Source organism: Solanum tuberosum, unplaced genomic scaffold (genome assembly GCF_000226075.1).
Source record: "Solanum tuberosum cultivar DM 1-3 516 R44 unplaced genomic scaffold, SolTub_3.0 scf00237, whole genome shotgun sequence".
NCBI classification, from domain to species: Eukaryota; Viridiplantae; Streptophyta; class Magnoliopsida; order Solanales; family Solanaceae; genus Solanum; species Solanum tuberosum.
Window position 1 is genome coordinate 393784 of NW_006239161.1, and position 20049 is coordinate 413832.

Here is a 20049-nt window from a genome sequence, read left to right on the forward strand (position 1 = left end):
GGAATCGAACCTGAGACCTCTTGGTTAAGGATGAAAGAGTTCTTTCCACTCCACCACAACCCTTGTTGGTAATAAATTTTAAATACGTTAGTATGATTATTTGTTTTTCTAATAAATTTACTAGTTGATTGTTAGTTTGTTGGTAATATATCATTAAAGTTCAATGTCAGATTAGTAATTGATTGACAATATGTTCAAAATATTATTAACTGAATGGTTATCCAATAGTAAATATTTATTAATTTATTGCATTTAAAAATCTAAGAGCACGAATATAAATTCAAAAATATTAATATAAATTTTATAAATCATATTTGAATGAAACAATGCAAAATCTATGATAACAAGTTAAATTAATCTCAATATGACACATATCATTATATCAAATTTTTTAATTTGAGCACGTTTACCAAAAATATTGACCAAATCTAAATTTTGGCCAAAACTTAAAAGTTAAAATGCCTAAAAGTACAAACTGAAAATGGAAGCCTCAAAACCTGAACCAACCATCCTATTAGATATAAAAATGACCTTCCGAAGCTAATCGCGCTGACGAAATTCTCATCAGAGCACGTTTACAAAAGATGTTAAGCAAAGTCAAATTTTTGCCAAAAGTTAAAAGTTAATACGCCTAACGGTACAAACTGACCTCAAAATCCAAACCAACCATCCTATAAGACCAAAAATGACCTTCCAGAGCTAACCACGCTGACGAAATTCTAATTTGAGCATGTTTCTCAAAAAAATTGACCTAGTTCAAATTTTACCCAAAAGTTAAAAGCTAAAACTCTTAACGACACAAATTGAAAATAAAAGTCTCCAAACCCGAACCAACCATCCTATGAGACCAAAACTGAACTTATATGGCTAACCGCGGTGACAAAATTTCAATTCGAGCACAATTACCAAAAATATTGACTAAAGTGAAAATTTGGCCAAAAATTAAAAATTAAAATGCCTAACGGCACAAACTAAAAATGGAAGCCTCAAAATCCAAACCATCTATCTTATTACATTAAAAATGACCTTCCGCATCTAACAACACTAGCGGAATTCTCATCTGAGCACATTTATCAAATATATTGATCGAAGTTAAATTTTGGCCAAAATTTACAAGTTAAAACACCTAATGACACACACTAAAAATTAAAGCCTCAAAACCCCAACCAACCATCCTATTAGATAAAAATGACCTTTGAAGTTAATTACGCTGACAAAATTCTCATCTGAGCACGTTCACAAATATATTAACCAAAGTCAAATTTTCGCCAAAACATAAGATTTAAAACACCTAACGGCACAAACAAAAAACGGAAGCCTCAAAACTTGAACCAACCTTTCTGTTAGATAAAAAATGACCTTTTGAAGCTAATGACACTGGCAGAGTTCTAATCTGAGCATGTTTACCAAAAATATCAACCAAAGTCAAGTTTTGGCTAAAATTTTAAAGTTAAAATGCCTAACGACACAAACTGGATATGAAAGCCTCAACACTAGACGCTGATTTACCAAAAAGTTTAACTTCAATTGATAAATTTACCAAATATTCAAATATAAGTTAGTAATTAATAATTTACCAATAAATTTTATCACAGTTGGTAAGAGTTACTATTCAACTAAGCATTCATATGTAATATTACCAACTAATAATTAATATGTTGGTAGATTTTACCAATGGATTAATGATCGGTTGGTATATTATCAACTATTTTAATGATGTTAGTAATCTACTAACTACAATCTTTATTCGTCGACAAAATTTTCAACTAATTGGATATTGGTTGGCAAGTTTACCAATAAATTACATTTCGTTACTAATTTACCAACACATTTATATTTGGTTGGTATATTTAGCAACACAAACTTGCCATTGGTAATGTTTGGTTAGTAATTCTTTGGTAATATGTTAATAAATTATATAAACAATTTTTTGTCATATTTACCAACCGATATATATTTCGTTGGTAATATTACCAACAAAAGGTAGTGCGTTAGTAATATTTCAGTTGGTAATCTATTGATAGAATGTTGCTAAATTTGGCGCCATTTTTTCCCGCCATATTTACCAACTAAAATACTTAGTTAGTAAGATTTTGGTTGGTAATTTGTTAGAATTTCGTTGTAAAGTTTTAAAATATAATTCAGTTAGAAATATGTTGGTAATTTGTTAGTAGAATATTAACCAATTTAAGTTAGTAAAATCTGTTGGCAATTTGGAGTTTTTTTGTAGTGGGTCAAATTAATGAAATTATTAATATATACATAAGTTTGCACACACTTGACATAATTAGAGCCCTTGGCTCAGAGGTAAAGAGCGATTTAGAAGCTTCGAGGCCTGAGGTCGAAGGTTTGATTCTTGCTAACTTTAAGTTTTTAACATCATTTTTTATTAGTCAAGACTCACTAAATATTTTGTTGGTTACTTTTTAAAATTTTGCACACCCTTCATAAAATGTCTGGATCCGCCACTATATATATATATATATATATAAATGATTCATTGGAAAAATCAATGTTTTGGATGCTATCAATTTTACAATTCCGGCTTGGACAACAAATGTTTAGTAAGAGACAATAGCAAATTATTTTCGACACTGTAAATTTGTTCGAGGTATGAAATCACAAAGAATTTGAATAAATCCACTTGTGAAAACGCCACTCATGAACTAGAAGTCATGATTAATGATCTCGCTTATTGCAACAAAATATGTCAATAACCTGTTAGATCATCCGGGTGAAAATGATACATGTTCAGAGGTTGAATATGATACAATATATACCTTTGGAACTAGTTACGCGTAAGGAAACACTTGTTACATCTAGAACTCTTCAAAATTTTATGGTACAATTCGAAAAGACAACACCGAAACTTTTAAATGCGATTAGAAATGAGTTTCAACTAGATTTAAATTTTAACAAAAAGCAAAACAAATAGAACCATATTTCACTAAATTATCTTAGATATATTTATATTTAAAAAAAATATTATTGAATCATATATTTATATGAAAATATTTTAAAAATATATTATCTTATTATATTATCAAATGAGTGATTTATTTCATTGAACCAAGTTAGACCGAAGAGAAATATTATGTTGGCTTTTTACCCAAAATATATAAAAGCAAGTATCGTCCAATTTGGTGACCGAATTGTGGAAACTGGAGAGACCAAAAGACGCATAAAGAAGTTGCAGGTTGTGTGGCATCAATTGTACTCCTAAAACAAACTTCACTTCCATTGAAAGCACAAAGGAGGAGTTTTGAGAGCAGCAATGGTGTAACCATGAGGAGCGACAGAATGGAAAATCGAAATGCTACTGTTATTCAAGATTCAATCAAACTCTCAGAAACGTATAAGGGTATTGTTCTTATTCAGATCTATATAATTCTCTAAAAACCCATCACTTAGATTTCCCATTTTCCGCCATTTAGAATGTACCATTTTGAGGTAATTCAACTCAATTGGACTTGGGGAGTGTATGAGTGACCCAGTATGTTTATTTTGTGATCTGATTGATGAATTTGTGATTGGGAATGTGTTTAGTATTTGCCATTTTATCCTTCTTTTAATGATGTTTTGGTAGTTTATGGAGGTTAGAGTGGAGAAATTTTAGGTTGAAAAACTTGTTATATTTCCTATATGAGTACTATGTTTGTTCTTGCTCAGTTTGATGAATTTTTGTGTTACTACTAGGACTAATATGTATCAACAGAAAGTGAAGAGCTCAATACAGTTGTTTGTAAGGTGATATGCTAGAAAAACATAAAAAGATTTTCAAGCCAATCCTATTTCGTCATCTTTTTGAGTGTTTTAAATTTTAGACACTTCAAGCAAAACTTACGTTTTATTTGATCAAAATGGAGTTGGGTGAGGAGACGTGTTTTTGGGGCTGACGCGTCCTTACATACTGGTAAACTTGAACCTTTGATCACTGGTAGTCTGTGTTGTTTTTCTGATTTGTCTGTTGGTTTTTACATTGGGAAATGCATTTACTATTTTTTTCATTTTTTGTGGATTGTAAAGGTTAAAGTTTGGATTTAGGTTGTCAAACTTCTTAGCTCTGCAGAAGCTCTAGTTACTTTTACTTATTTGTTGTGGCAGTGATGTGTGAAATATGAACTTTTGGGTTTTTTGAAGTTAATAGTTTCAATGTACAGTGATACAGTTAACAGCAAGAGTCCAATCTCTCCATTTCTGGTTTCTGTTTAGTTTTTAATAGCTTACTTTAGACATAAGAAGTGTTGGGCTGTTTTATCCTTGAGCATAAAAGAAATGCTACTGACAAATGCCAAACTTAGCCCTTGAATATGAACCACAATGCACATATTTGATGATTGTGGTCTTTTTATTGGATATTACCATTTTAATGACTTCTTTGGTTAACACGTGCCGACTTTGTCTCATCACTGGAAGCACCATCTGAAATATAATCCTCATTGATTAAAGAAAAAACCATTTGAAATAACAATGTTTTGTATTTAACTGTCAGGAATGTTGGTTATCAAAAATATTTAACAGTCAAGGAAGTTGATCACTTGGTCTTATTCTTTTCCATTCAGAACACCTTCTTTTTTGCTATAACTTTTGATAAGCAAGTCATTAAAACTATGATGTGGTGCAGGTTGCTAAAGGGGCGCAGTTTCCCTGTCAAAGTACTGATTACACGGAGGTCAGACCCACTGGATGACTCAACTATGACATCTCCAGATAATCATGGAAGTCTAAGAGATAGTGAGATGGGACCAAGCCAACAGGCAGATGGATCTTAAGGTATGTGCAGTGTTGATATCCAGAGTATGTGGTTATGTGATATATCTATTGTTTGGATTCATCAGCATAAATTAAGCTCTTTTCCTTGACTATTAGGATGAACTGCAAAGTAGAAGCAATCTGAATGCTAGCTCATCTGCTAGCCAGGCAAAATCATCAACGTCAAATTCAGAACACACATCCAACGAAGTACAGAAGCCATCAATTGGCTCAAGAGCTACTGATTTGTCTAGGCTAATGAAGTTCCCAAAAGAATTATCTGCAACAACTGTTATTTTAGGTACCAAGATATATATTTTTGGATAAGTAAGAACGAGGTGATATTTACATTGTTATATAAACATATATGATTCTTTTCTTTGCATAGTTTAACACATAGTGCTTAGAGCTTATTATTTGGGATCATATGGGCCATGATCCTAGAAGGGTGACTTAATGAGTATCATTTACATGCATTTATTCCTTAACTTTTCACTATTTAATTTTTTTGAGAAATTGGGAGAAGAGCTCCCTTTCTCACCAAGCAAGGCAGTCCGTTTAAGGTGATAAATCGTCCTGATCCCCCCTTCTTCTTTCATTTGTTTTCAAGTATGCTCTGAGTCCGACAGGCCTTGACATAAGTTTCACAATTTATAAATATGGTTGTAAATGCATTGAAGATACTTGGTTATAAACTTTCCTGATCCACCAAACATCTGTAATACAATCCATTGCTTACCTAAGATGGAAAAACTCAAAGCAAGTGATATAGATTCTCCAGCAACTGATAAGCTTATGGCTAAACACAAATGCGATAACTAATTCGAAGGAACATTTATGCAGTGTAGATGCAGGGAGCTCTAATAATGCCACTCCTACTGTTTCTAGACCTAAATGAAAAATGAGAACAAGAGTTTCCTTGTACTGCTTAAATCAGTAGGCTTCCTTTGTACCTAAAAATAAATGGATGCAGGAAAATGTTCCTGTTCACTGCAGCTTGTTGGAATGGGGGAGTGGAATTTGGGTGATGAAAATATGAAGAGGATTGAAAGCTTGAGCTGCTCAGAACTTCATTATCAGTAGAATCTTAGAATTAAGTAAAAGTCTAGGAAAATCCATCATGCAATGCTTAACAACAATAACAAGCCGTCAAAAGTTACAAAATAATATAAATAAACTGAGCCTACTTGATAAAGGTTTCACTTGACCTTACGATTTCAATAAGAACATTTTGATGGGGCACTTTCTAAGAGGCTTACCCACTAGGAAAGGTAAGAACTCCAGGAAACTAGTATGAAACTTACCAAGAGTAATTTATGGTCTATAAAAAATTACAGCAATGACTTATGAGCATAAAGTACCTGTTACTGCAATGTTTTGATGTAGTGCTCACGAATGTTGATATCCTTGAAATTAAATCTTTTCTTTCTTTGAGAAAGTAACATTTGTGTATATTTAATCAAAACAACATCAAAATTGTGTTGAGACCATATTTACAAGGGGAAAAATTGGAAGGATACGCTCCAGAAACTTAACAAAAATCTAGGATATCTATGATTGAAGCAATGTTTTCTATGTAGTTTTGTTTACACCAAAGGAAAAAAAGCTCGATCTTTTGTATTGTAGTGCATTTGTCTTCAAAACATTTGGAATCCCTTTCTTTCCAAATTGTCCACCATTTGCAAGTAGGGACAATCCTCCATCTATCTCTATTTAAAGTTCCAGCTCCTGTGATACAACCCAAGAAGAATCACATCCCAAAAGCTAGCTATTGAGGTGGAAGAGCTCATGCCTATAAACCCCATGTCTGTACATAGTATAGATGTGGCACTCAAGTCCCATATCTTGCTATGGACCATAACAAACCACCACACTCCGCATCCATTGTACTCGACGGCTCCACACAGGGTAGCTTTCACTCTACAACAAGTAGGTAGCTCTTTTCAATGTAGCGATTTTTGAGTCTTGGTACCTGTGGCTTGCTATGCGCTAGATATTGCTTGCCCCAAGTGAACACAACAATACCACCATCCTCATCCATGGCACGGTGGACACAAAGGGTAGTGGGTGGCTCTAATATGATTGATACAATCCAGGGAATCACACCCCAAAAACTAGTTATTGAGGTGGAAAAGCCTAGGCTATATAAACCCCACATCAGTACATCGCTGTCTCATGTGGGACTCAAGTCCCGTACCTTGCAATGAACCATAACAATCCATCACACTTCTCATCTGTCGTTTTCAATGGCTCCACACTGGGTAGCTTTCACCCTACCACAAGTAGGTAACTCTTTTCCGCGTAGCGATTTTTGAGTCGGGTGTTTGTGGCTTGCTGTGCGCTAGACATTGCTAAGGGACTTGAGTCCCTCATCGGTAATAACAATATACTGATATGGAGCTTATATAATTTTGGGCTCTTCCACCTAAATAACTAGCTTTTGAGGTGTGATTCTCCCTGGGTTGTATCAATGGTATCAGAGCCACCCACCACCCTTCGTGGCCACCGTGCCATGGATGGTGATATCGGTATTGCAGTGTTTGCTCGTAGCTAGCAATGTTTAGTGTATAGCCAACCACATGCTACTTGGCTAGCCTGACTAAAAAAAGGCTACCTTGAAAAGAACTACCTACTTGTGGTAAAATTAAAGCTACCCAGTGTGGAGCCATCGTCATGTGGAGTGTGGTGGCTGGTTGTGGTCCATTGCAAGGTATGCAACTTCAGTCCCACATCAGTATAGAAATGTGCTGATGTTGGGTTTATATAGTGTTGGGTTCTTCCATCTAATTACGAGTGCAGAGTGTGGTGATTTGTTATGGTCCATTGCAAGGTATGCGACTTGAGTCTGACATCGGTACACGAATGTATTGATGTAGGGTTTATATAACCTCAAGTTCTTCCACCTCAATATTTAACTTTTGGGGTGTGATTCTCCTTGGGAGGTATCACTGTGCCTCTTCCAAGCTAAACAAGACTTCAATAATCTTCCTTGGCATTGTCCAAGCAATGCCTCTGAGACTAATGAAAATCTTACATAGCATATCTGTTATCCTTCAATTTAGGAATAGGTGATGAACTGTCTTAGCTTCTTCACCACACAAATAACACCATGAACATATATAAATCGGTCTCTTACTAAGGTCATCATGAGTTGGTGGTGAAGAAAACATGTCTCACTCAGTCATAAAAAAATATGTCTCAATCATGAAGCATTGCAGAGGAGCAGAGTCCTAATAACATCTACATGTGCTCTTCGTCAGGAGGCAGCAGAAACTAACAAACATTTGTCACCTTATCAAAAAAAAAAACTAACAAACATTTGTTCCTATACTATAAGGTAACATAACAAATTTGGGCAGTTCTTTTTCTATTTCTCTAGGGAGTAATAGACAATACCAGAGGATACTGTAGACTTATTGAGCTGTTGAATCAGAAGGGGTGTAGGTGTAAGCAAGATTCAAAAAAAGTGGTGGAATACAGTACCAGCCTGCATCTGGTGGGACATATGAAAGGAGAGAAATAAAAGGATTTTTGAAGGCAAGTCTAACTCCATCCAAAAGATCAAATAGAATTGTATTACTTTGTTATGTTTTTGGTTTAAAGAGTAGTGTATAAAAGAGGAAGAACGGATAGTGGACTTCTTAGGAGTTTTTGGAATTAATTTCTCCTTGTAGCTCATTTCTTGGATGTGGCCAGCATATCCTTAATGCTGTGAAATACAAGTTACCAGTTTCAGGAAAAAAAATTAAGGCTGTCATGAGTCAAAACCACTTCTTTGGATAACATCCAGGTGAAACACATGCAACCTTAATATGTACCTTCACTTTCCTAATGTGCTTCCATGGCCAATTGATCATCTAATTGGTTGTCCTGGTTCAACAACTTATATGTTGAGTTTATCCTGAAGAGTCCTTTATCATCTTTTTTCCACCATAGTCTGTCCACACTCTCAAGTGTCCCTTTGAACTCTTTAAAATTTTGTAAAATTCTACTAATGTATATATTTCCCAATCATTTAGATTCCTTCTTAATTGAAATTCCAACCCTGAGGAGACCATGCTTCATCTACCGACTTCTCTTGTTGCAAGTTCAAAGCATAAATACCTACAAAGTGTTCTTTGAGGCTCGAATTACCTAACCATTTATCCTCCCAAAATGATGTTATCCACCCATTATTCACCCTGATAGGTCTCCATATACTTACTCCATATAAAGAAAGAACTTCCTCTGACATCCACCTTTTTCACCATATTTAGCTCTGATTGCGCCTCCCCCGTAAGCCTGGTAAGGCTGGATTCGTGAAGGTATCTCCAAAACCATTTCATTTTGAGTGCACTATTCTGCAACTTTAAATTCCCAGTGCCTAAACTACCCTGTCTCTCTCCATGCAACACATTGCTCCACTTGACTAGATGAAACCCCTTTTTCTTCTTATGGTCGTGCCATAAGAAATCTCTCCTAAGTTTGTTACTCCTCTGAATAACCCCAACTGAAATGGGGACAAGAAACATCATTTAAGTTGGTAGTGCACATCAAATACTGAGTTTATAAGGGTGATCCTGCCCCTAGATATAAGTACAGAGCATTGCACCTTGTCAATTTCTTTTCACACTTCTCAATCACAGAATTCCATATCTTCTTGGGCTTTGATTTGGCTCCCAAGGGCATTCCTAAATACGTAATTGGCAGAGGAGACCTACTTGTCCTCCCAATACCCAAGTCAACAATTCCATATCAAGCACTACTAGGGGTGGCAAAATAAAATTCTGGTTATCCGTTCAACCCAACCCATTTTAAATGGTTTGGTTATTTAATCACTTAAAAGTGGATCAAATATGGATCAACCCATATTATCCATCATAAAATATGGATAACTCATGGGTATCCACCAATTGCACTCCCCTTAAATATGTGAGGGTGTTGGAACCTCTAAAAAGTATACTTATTAAGGGTGTGACTGGTATGAAGAAATATATTTTTCAAACTCTCATGTTTGATTGATTTTAATGTTTTGGAAAATATTTTTCAAATGAACTTATTTTCCTCTAATTTTTTTAAAAATAACTTCCATACATAGGTAAGGAATTTTTTTTTTTCAAAACTTCCCTTAAATCAGGTAAATATTTTCTAGGGAAACATGAGAAAATTGAGTGGGAGGTGACAAATAAGTTTCCAATTTAGAAAAGGTGACAACTTGACCAATGCTAAGTCAAACTTTCTATTAATTAGGAGATTAAGTTAAGTGGGTGTAAAATGTAATTTTTAGAACTTGTTAATCTTTTGTAAAATACAAAAAAGATCCCAACTACAAATGACTTTCCAAATATATTCAAAATATTCCTCTCACATCGTTGTCAGGTATATTTCACCCACCCTTTCAACTTCTCTTCTTTCTCTCTCAAAAGAATCACCGACAACTTCACAGCATTCCACAACAAAATTATACCTTCGTTCCATTTTTCTTCTCCGTTCATCTTTGTCGCCGCACTGAGAGTTAGGATTTTGATTATTACAGGTAATGTTTTTTTATTTTCTTCTCACTTTTAGGATTTTAAAGTGAAAATGGTGATTTAGGTTAAAAAAGAAAGGTTTTTATGCTTTTGAAGTAAAACATGATGATTTAGGTTATAAAAAAAAGTTGTGTTTTTGAAGTGAAAAATGGTGATTTAGGTTTAAAGAGAAGAGGGTTTTGTGTTTTTGAAGTGAAAAAGGGTTATTTAGGTTTAAAAAGAAGAGGATTTTGTGTTTATGAAGTGAAAAATGGTGATTTAGTTTAAAAAAGAGGACTTTGTATTTTTTAAGTGAAAAATGGTAATTTAGGTTTTAAAAAAGAAGAAAGCATGAATTTCATATAATTTGTTGTTGCATGGATGTCCTAAATAGTGTATTATTAAATCTACAACAATAACAATAGATACACTATTTATTAGGGCATGCCTGCAACAACAAAATATGAAAAGTTCATGCTCTTCTTCTTTTTTAAAATCTAAATCATCATTTTCACTTCAAAAATACAAAATCATCTTCTTCTTTTTTAACTTAAATCACCATTTTTCACTTCAAAAACACAAAACCCTCTTCTTTTTAAACCTAAATAACTATTTTTCACTTCAAAAACACAAAACTCTCTTCGTTTTAAACCTAAATCACCATTTTTCAGTTCAAAAACACAAAACCATCTTCTTTTTTATTAACCTAAATCACTATTTTTCACTTCAAAAACACAGCCCTTTCAACTTCTCTTCTTTCTCTCTCAAAAGAATCAACGACAACTTCACAACAATCCACAACAAAATTATAACTCGTTCCATTTTACAAAATTATAACTCGTTCCATTTTTCTTCTTCATTCATCTCTGTTGCCGTACTGAGAGTTAGGGCTTTGATTTTTATAGGTAATTTTTTTTTCTTCTCACTATTAGGATTTTGAAATGAAATGGTGATTTAGGTTAAAAAAGAAGATGTTTTTATGCTTTTGAAGTAAAAAAATGGTAATTTAGGTATACAAAAGAAGTTGTGTTTTTGAAGTGAAAAATGGTGATTTAGGTTTTTTAAAAAAAGAGTTATGGAGACACAGTTCAGAAGGAAGTTTCATTGTAAATAAGTTATACAAGAGGGAGAATAGCATTATGCAGGAGGAAGAGCTAAAGATATGGAGAAATGTCTAGAAGAACATAGCCCCTACAAAAGTGAAATGTTTCACATGGCTAGTGGTGAGAAAGGCATGTCTTACTCATGAAGTCTTACAAAAGAAGGGGAGAGTTGTGGTGACTAGATGTTTTTTGTGCAATGAGACCAGGGAGACAAACAATCACTTGTTCCTACACTGTAAATTCACTGCCCAATTGTGGAACATGTTTTTTAGTCTCACAAAGACGGTGTGGACAATGCCGGAACATACAGCCGATCTAATGAGTTGTTGGATGAAAAGAGGGGGAACTAAAAGTCAGAAAAAAATGGTGGAGGATAATACCCTCTTGCATATGGTGGTCAGTCTGGAGGGAGAGAAATGGAAGGTGTTTTGAAGACAATCAGATCAGTCCATGATGTGAAATGGAACTGCCTGGAGACTTTATTTTTTTGGTGTAAACAGAATTGTATAGAGGAAATAGAGGAATTTGTAGAATTTCTAGGAGCTTTGTAAAGCTAGAGTCTACTTGCTTTGTAACTTGTTTCTGATGGTGGCCAGCATTCCCAATGCTGAATAATACAACATTACTAATCCTCAAAAAAAAAGAAGAAGAGTTTTTTGAAGTGAAAAATGGTTATTTAGGTTTAAAAAAAAGAGGGTTTTGTGCTTTTGAAGTGAAAAATGGTGATTTAAGTTAAAAAGAAGAAGAGAGTTTTGTATTTTTGAAGTGAAAATGGTGATTTAGGTTTTAAAAAAGAAGAAGAGCATGAATTTCATATATTTTGTTGTTGCATGCATGCCCTAATAAATATTGTATTTATTGTTATTGTTGTTGATTTAATAATACACTATTTAGGGCATGCATGCAACAACAAAGTATGTGAAATTCATGCTCTTCTTTTTTAAAACCTAAATCACCATTTTTCACTTAAAAAATACAAAGCCCTCTTCTTTTTTAACCTAAATCACCATTTTTCACTTCAAAAACACAAACCCTCTTATTTTTAACCCTAAATAACCATTTTTCACTTCAAAAACACAAAATCCTCTTCTTTTTGTTTAACCTAAATCATCATTTTTCACTTCAAAAACACAGAACCCTCTTTTTTTTTAACCTAAATGATCATTTTTACTTCAAAAACATAAAATCTCTTCTTTTTAAACCTAAATCACCATTTTCACTTCAGATTCCTAACCGTGAGAAGAAAATAAAAAAAATTACCTGTAAAAATTGAAAGCTAACTCTCAGTGCGGCGGTAGAGATGAACATAGAAAAAAAATGGAACGAAGTTGTAATTTTCTCGGGTCACTATATGCTTACTTGAAATTCTTACGGTACCTAAAGACCAACTTTGTTCTTCAGCTAAGGATAAGCCTTTGCAGGATTGGACATAGAGGCTTATTCCTACAACCCTCCTGCCACTTTAAACTATCATTGGCTTATTCTTTGGCACGTTGATCACAAAAGTGATGCTTTCTTTCCCTCATCTCAAGGCTTTGTGAATTTTCTCCTAGCTAAGCCCTTTAATGTGAGACTAAAAAGACAGTTATGTTTATATCACAATCGGAACGACTGTTTCTGGTTTGCTCTTCCACGGGTTTTGTCAATGTTTCCTTCTTGATTACTTGTAAAAAGAAAGGTAATATCTTGAGGGACTCACAACTAGAAAATGTAATCTAGGAACTAGCAAATTGACCACAAAGCCTAGTGTTATATAGTTCTCCAAGATTCCAAGACCATCATAAGCTCAACCCTAATTTATTTACTCTCTCAAATGAGTGGCTGGTTTATTTTGTTGTAGGGTCTCCTGTCATTCCTTATCTATGGTTCCCCTAAAAAGTCGGGTTGCACTAGGGGTAATAGGTAAGCGTTGTTAGCGGAATTTCATTTGGAATGGATTCAATCAACAAATTCCTTTAGTTTAATACTTTTTTATCCTCATGCCTTAAATGAGATAGAATGGACTCAGTTGATCAAGGATAACCCAGTGTTATCAAAGGCGAAAAGCGTAAAAAAGCTCTAAGGTCTGTGGGGGCTTTAAGCGCAAAGCGCAAATAAAGTGTGGACTTTAATGAAAAAAGGCGCAAAGGGAGAAAAGAATACAAATATATATATGTTTAGTCCAAGACTAATAATTATAAATATGAATGACAAATATATGACCAAAGAAATTGAATTTTTTTTATGATAAAGTGGAATATCAATTATTTAGTGTCACTTCTTCATAAGAGGCTCATTGGCAAGGAAATGCTTGCCTTAGAACCTTGATGGCAACACTGAAGTGCACATAAAGCGAGGCGAAGAGCTCAACACGTTTTGAGCCTCGCTTCAGGGCTTAAGCTTTCTTAAAGCGCGCCTTTGATAACACTGGGATAACCCATTGCACTCCGCAATCACAAGAAACCTGGACAACATATCTTGAGCCACTGTAAAATTTACAAAAGATGATTCACTGATCTCTCTTTCTGGCACGTGAAAAAACAACTAGCCATTTTCCATTATTTTTATGGAATCATATGATTAATGCTTTATATTAGTTGGTTAAACCATCTCAGATTTATCTATTATTGTTTCAGTGTCTGTTTTAGGTACTTAACTTTGTTTTGTGACACCTCTAGGAGACTGCATTGAACTTTGTTATGTGAAATTACATGGAGGGAAGATTTTTCTAACTCTTAAACAGGAAAGTTCATTTCTAACTCAAAGTAGACATTATGAAGCATCAAAGGTTTTTATAACGAGCATACAACAACAACATACCTAGTGAAATCCCACTAAGTGGAGTTTGGGGAGGGTAGAGTGTACGCAGACCTTACCACTACCTCAAGGAGGGGTAGAGAGGCTGTTTCTAATTGACCCTTGGCTCAAGTGCATCAAACTCAAGTATAAGAGGACGAAAACAATGAAGAAGCATAACAGTTAATAAGAAAAGCAGTGTAAAGTTTACAAGAAAGAACAATAACATCAGCAAACATACATTCAAATAAATCTTCAGTGCAACATACATGCTTTGATTTCCAAAAAGAATGAGCCCCTTGAATCGAGGGACTTTATGCCCATTAGCTTGACAGGAAGTTTTTGTAAAATCACATCTAAACTGTTGACCGTAAGATTGAAGAGCATCATGGACCAGCTGGTTGCTAAATCTGTGATGGCCTTCATCAGAAGGAGATAAATTATGGATGTTGTACTCATTGCCAACGAATGGATGAATTCAAGAAATAAAGATCAGAACAATGGGGTACTTTGTAAACTTGACATTGAAAAAGCTTTCAATCGTGTGAATTGAGGTTTGTATATTAACAATTGTAACAAAATGGGATTTGGAAGGAAATGGATTTACTGGATTCATTTTTGCATTAGTACTGTCAGATATCCAGTAATCATCAATGAGTCCCTAGAGGGCTTCTTTCCAGCTCAAAGAGGTCTTTGATAGGGTGATCCCTTTTATCCATTCCACTTTATCTTAATAATGGAAGGGTTTATCAGAATGCTTAATAATGCTAACTACAATGGTTAGATCAACGTTTTCAAGGTGGGAGATGGCATAGAAGTCTCACATTTACTCTATGCAGATGATACCCTCATTCTATGTGATGCAGATATCCATTAGATCAAATTCCAGAGATCAGTTTTGATTTTTTTAAAGCAATTTATGGTCTTCATGTGAACTGGATAAATAGCTTGCTCTTTCCACATAAATGTAACTTGAAATATTAAAGATCTGGAAAAGGATTTGGGATGTGACTTGGAAGACATGTTTAATGACATGAAGACTCAAGAATCGATTCCTGAAGCCACAGTGGAAGATAACTGGGACCAGCACGGGTGGAGATGGATTTTTAGAATACAACTCAATAACAGGGAACTTCCCAGATTTATTGTACTAAAAGTTCTGGATAAGTTCAAGGAAATCACAATAGAGGAGGATAGATTAAATTGTTGATGGCGTAGTAAGGGTCTGTTATAGTCTAAGTTACTCAAACTCTTCACTTTTGGTGCCGCACCCATGTCGACACGACATGGGTGTGGGATCCGTGTCTGATTTGGTCAACCGATTTTGGGTACTTTGACCAAACTGATGGGGAAAGTCTGGACAGTTTTAATGATTTCTGTAATCAATACAAAAACTAAAATGAAATTGAAGAAAATGGAATACCTTTTAAATATAAATTTCTATGTCACTCCTTTTCCTTTAATCTTCTTCCAGGATTCTCCTCAGCTTATCCACATAATATCTCATTATTTTTGTTTTATAACTCTATTTTTAGCTATTTTAATTATTTTTGGGTGAATTCCCGCATCCGTATCCATACATGGATCCATATCCCCGAATCTTAAAAATTAGATCATGAAGGATCCGCCTCTAGATCCGCACCTGTATCGGACACCCGCACCCAAGTCCGAGCAACTTAGGTTATAGTAACATCAGCATACTCACATCTCAATTAGGCTGGTCAGCAGTCCTTGTATGGAGCTGGAAGGCATTTTAGCAAGTGAAAACACCTCCCAATGTATCCTGCTTTGTGCTGTTAGTTGTTAGAGATGGTTGGTTACCTTACACAAGAAAGTTAAAGAGAAGGGAAATGCAACTGTGTTCAAGGTGTTATCTTATGTAGACTGGAGTCTAAAAGTAGAAACCATCTTTTTATACGTTGTGAAGTGACTATAGTGCTCTGGCAACTATTCCTTAGTATGAAATTATCATGGATTATGACCATGACTCTAGGGGAGCTACATGCTTGTTGAAACTTATCTGTTGGCCTTGTTAGACAAAAAAATTGGTGGAAGATTATACCAGTCTGAATGAGGTGGATTATATGGAAGGGGAGAAATTATAGATGCTTTGAAGGGACCCGCAACTCCATACACAAAATCAAGATGAATGCCTGTTTTTATTTCATTTTTGGTGTAAGGAAGATTTAGTACAGGATGTTGATTCAATGTTAGACATTATAGAATCCCTGTAATAGTAGGATCCAAGAGAAAACTATGCCTTTTGGATTCCTTTTGCAATCTGTAAATATGACTTAGTACCATTGTTGTGCACTACATTTACGATATTATTACCATTCTCAAACATGACTGACTGACTTAGTTAACAAAACATGTTAAACTGGATTGGAGATTTTCTTATTAGACATGAGTTGTTGCTTTTATGAAATTTAAATAATGAGCTGACAACAGGGATATGCAACCCCTAGTTCAGATAGAAGGGAGGGAGTTCTGAGAAGAAAGCGTCTAGATTATCTTGATTGTGTTGCTCAGTACTATGATATTCCAGATATCGAGCGAACAGATGAAGAGATCAACATGCTTCGGCAGGTATTCTCAATGCAGTTGGGTTGTCTCTTTGATCTTTTTTATGCCTTATGCTCATTTCCCAATGTCGTCAGTCATATAACTACTGAATCACTTGTGCTATTAGATTGCTGTTGATTGCCCTAGAACAGTGCCTGATGTTTCTTTTTTCCAACAAGCACAAGTTCAGAAATCCCTGGAGCACATACTTTACCTATGGTAAACTATTTCTATTTCTCTGTATTCATTTTTCTATTTCTCTGTATTCATTAACTGTAACATTCTCCTTGAATTGTAGAATTTCTCTACAAAGGGAAGAGGAAAGGAAATAGCATTACATTTATTTCTTTAGTTAAGATGTGGAACTAGATGAGAAAACAAATGGGTTATAATGGGCTGTTGGCATGTTCGAAATTGGTAGTAGTCATTAGGTGTGAGCATTTGTCGGATTAAACCGAAAAACCAAAGATTATTAGCTTATCTACATTATAGTTACTGATTATATTCCATACACCAAGTAGCACACTAAGATGTTGCTACATACACTACCTTGTTCATTCCGATTACCAAATAAACATTGATGGTTTTAGCAATTAAGAGAAAAGTGACAAATCCAATAAACCAAAAGCCAAAACGGATAAAAACCAAATTAAGAGAAACCGAACGAAACTGAACTTAGGTTTTGATTGGATTGAATTTTTTCAAAACTTAAAATCTGAATCCAAATAATACAAAACCAAATTAGAAAAAGTAATGCACACCCTACTAGCCGTCACCGTAAAGGCAGCCGAGAAATAAAAATTGAAGAATTGAAGATGCATCGGCGCTCATTAACCTTTATTTATTGCTCCTGCTGGTGTTCATAACCTTCAAAATTATTGCTCAACCGGGAATCCAGAGGCTCGTGTTTAAGCTAAAGGAATTGGTTAGACGGATAGATGGTAATGCTCTAATGGTTTCTACTTTATTCGTTGTCTTTATCTACTGCCTAATGCTAGAGAATCTGGAATTATGGTGTAAAAAATTATTGGTTTTCATGACACATGAAACAATGTACTCCCTCTGTTTCAATCTATTTGTTTCATTTTCCTTTTTAGTCTGTTTAAAAAAGAGTGCATGTTTCCTAATTTGGCAACTCTTTTTAACTCCAAATCCCACACAATTAAAGTGCATTTTGACACATTATGCAAATCTTTAATTCAAGACCACAAGAATCAACAGTCTTCTTTACTTTCTTAAACTCCGTGTCTAGTCAAACTAAAACAAACAATTGAAACAAAGGGGGTAATAGTTTTAAAGGTTAAGCAAATTTTTGTTTCACATATTATGTCTTTTATTTTGTGAATAAGTTTAACTTTCTATGACCTTATGAAAGGGTACGTATACCTCGATGATTTGACAGCATTGTGAGAGTGTTTTACAGTTGGAAGCAGTATTTATTTCATTTAGTTTTCTTGGCCTGCTAAAATTGCTCTGTATTTATTTGGTTGGAAAGAGTTACACATGTATTTCTGTCTGTTATAATTTGTTGATGGAGGTGGTTGAAAGATTGTTGTCTGATAATTGGAACTTGGATCACCATAAAAATTTGGACATGGTAAAGAGATGCTGGAAAAAAGAAAAAAGACTCTGGAAGACCAATTACTAGAAAAGATCAAAAGAAGCTGATAAAATGGTGAATTTCATCATGTATAAGAAAACACATATTTTTTTTCGAATGACTAGAGGTTAACAATGGTTGTACTGTGGTGTTAGAGCTAAGAAAGTACGAGCAATCGTCAACACACATGGAAGAGCAAGGGCTTGAGTTTCTCCAGTTTGCTTTTCGCTGGTTCAATTGTCTCTTGATACTCGAGGTCTGTTTTTCTGCCTTTATATTTATTAAGTTTTTTCGTCTTTTTGAAGTTACACATTGTTGATAAAGCTCTTCTTAGATGCCGTATCCCTAAAAACAAAGACCTAATCATCCATTCTTGCAGATCCCTTTCCATCTTGTTACCCGATTGTGGGATACATATCTTGCAGTAGGTGATGCACTGCCAGATTTTCTTGTGTATATAGCTGCAAGCTTTCTTCTCACAGTAAGATTTCTCTTAATATCTGCTTGAGATTTATGTGATGACACTGAGTCTTACTTGCATTACATATATAGAAAACACATGGGCACGCGTACACACACAAACACACTCTTTATCTTAATGTAGAAAGAAAACTGTGTTCGACTTAGGCCCAAGTGTCATATCTGAATATGGTATCAAGGCCAATGGTCCAGATTTATCAAGGTTGAAGTCCAGTTCATCCCAATTTGTTGTTCACTGATGTTGGGCCCCCATTATACGTGTTCACGCTCCAGTTGAGGTCTGGGCGTGCGGGGAGTGTTAAGAAGTCCCACATCGATAGAGGGATGAGAAATTGGTCCTCCTTATATGGACTTGGACAAACCTCTCCTCATGAGTTAGCTTTTGGGGTTGAGTTAGGCCCATGTGTCATATCTTAATAACTCCTAAATGTTGTGTTTATTGCACAGTGGTCAGATAAGCTGCTGAAGCTTGACTTCCAATAGATGGCTATGTTCCTTCAACACCTTCCAACTCATAACTGGAGTCATTCTTCTCATATATGATGTGTTTAATTAGAGAGAGTCCATCAAATGTAAAACAAATTGAAAGCCTTATTGTTAACTTCATATGTGATAGTTGTATACTATACTTTTTTTCCAATAATTATCAATGGTCACTTGGATTATTGACATGTGTCTTACAAATTTCTAAGGCCAAGATTGTCTTTTCTTTAGTGGGAAATTACTTAACTAAGCAAATATAAGTCCTCTAATTACCTTAATAGTGATAGTTCCAAAAAAGAAGGAAATTTTCAAAATAAAAATACACAACTATTGTGAGGATGTTTGACGATTGTTGAAGTCTTTTGAAGAAATCAAGATTATATATATTCCTCGAACATGAAATGTGTTAGCTCATAATCTAGTTGAATTCTCAATTTCATGTATAAATATAACTTCTTGGGATTCTACCTTCCTAAACTGTGTTGTAACTGATGCTTTATGGACATCTGAAACATATTTTAAAGTAAAGCAATGAAACGTTTTACTAGAATAAAGAAAATATTACATTACAAAAAAATGGCCCAAAACATACATTATAATTTTCTAGCCTAAATAGTGTTGACCCATTAGTGATAATAAACCTTATATGTTCTTTGGAAAAAAGAGCATTCTCATTACAACTCTTTTATACCATTACCCACTTCAATTTTCTCTACTCTAAAAACTTTAAATTTAAGTTGTATCGAATCCAATGAAGCTCAAAATATTCATATACATCATTTGATTAAAGGATTGAAAATTT

At 34.5% G+C, this 20049-nt stretch overlaps 1 protein-coding gene across 3 annotated transcripts; it reads left to right on the forward strand.

The window, feature by feature from the left end:
• Positions 1-3140: 3140 nt before the first annotated feature.
• LOC102598752 (GTPase-activating protein gyp1-like) lies at positions 3141-19433 on the forward strand. Of its 3 annotated transcripts, none has more exons than XR_001474678.1 (8): positions 3141-3361; positions 4625-4773; positions 4870-5053; positions 16571-16708; positions 16812-18359; positions 18440-18540; positions 18664-18765; positions 19212-19433. XR_001474678.1 is itself a non-coding variant. In XM_006356879.2 (8 exons), the coding sequence occupies exons 4-8, from the start codon at positions 16656-16658 to the stop codon at positions 19245-19247; spliced, it is 384 nt and encodes a 127-aa protein (XP_006356941.1). In that variant the 5' UTR covers positions 3141-3361; positions 4625-4773; positions 4870-5053; positions 16571-16655; the 3' UTR covers positions 19248-19433. The 3 variants fall into 3 exon arrangements, 2 of the variants coding, with proteins under 2 accessions (XP_006356941.1, XP_006356942.1); XM_006356879.2 differs by having other exon boundaries at positions 16812-16903; XM_006356880.2 differs by having other exon boundaries at positions 16812-16903; positions 19219-19433.
• The last annotated feature ends 616 nt before the right edge of the window (positions 19434-20049 follow it).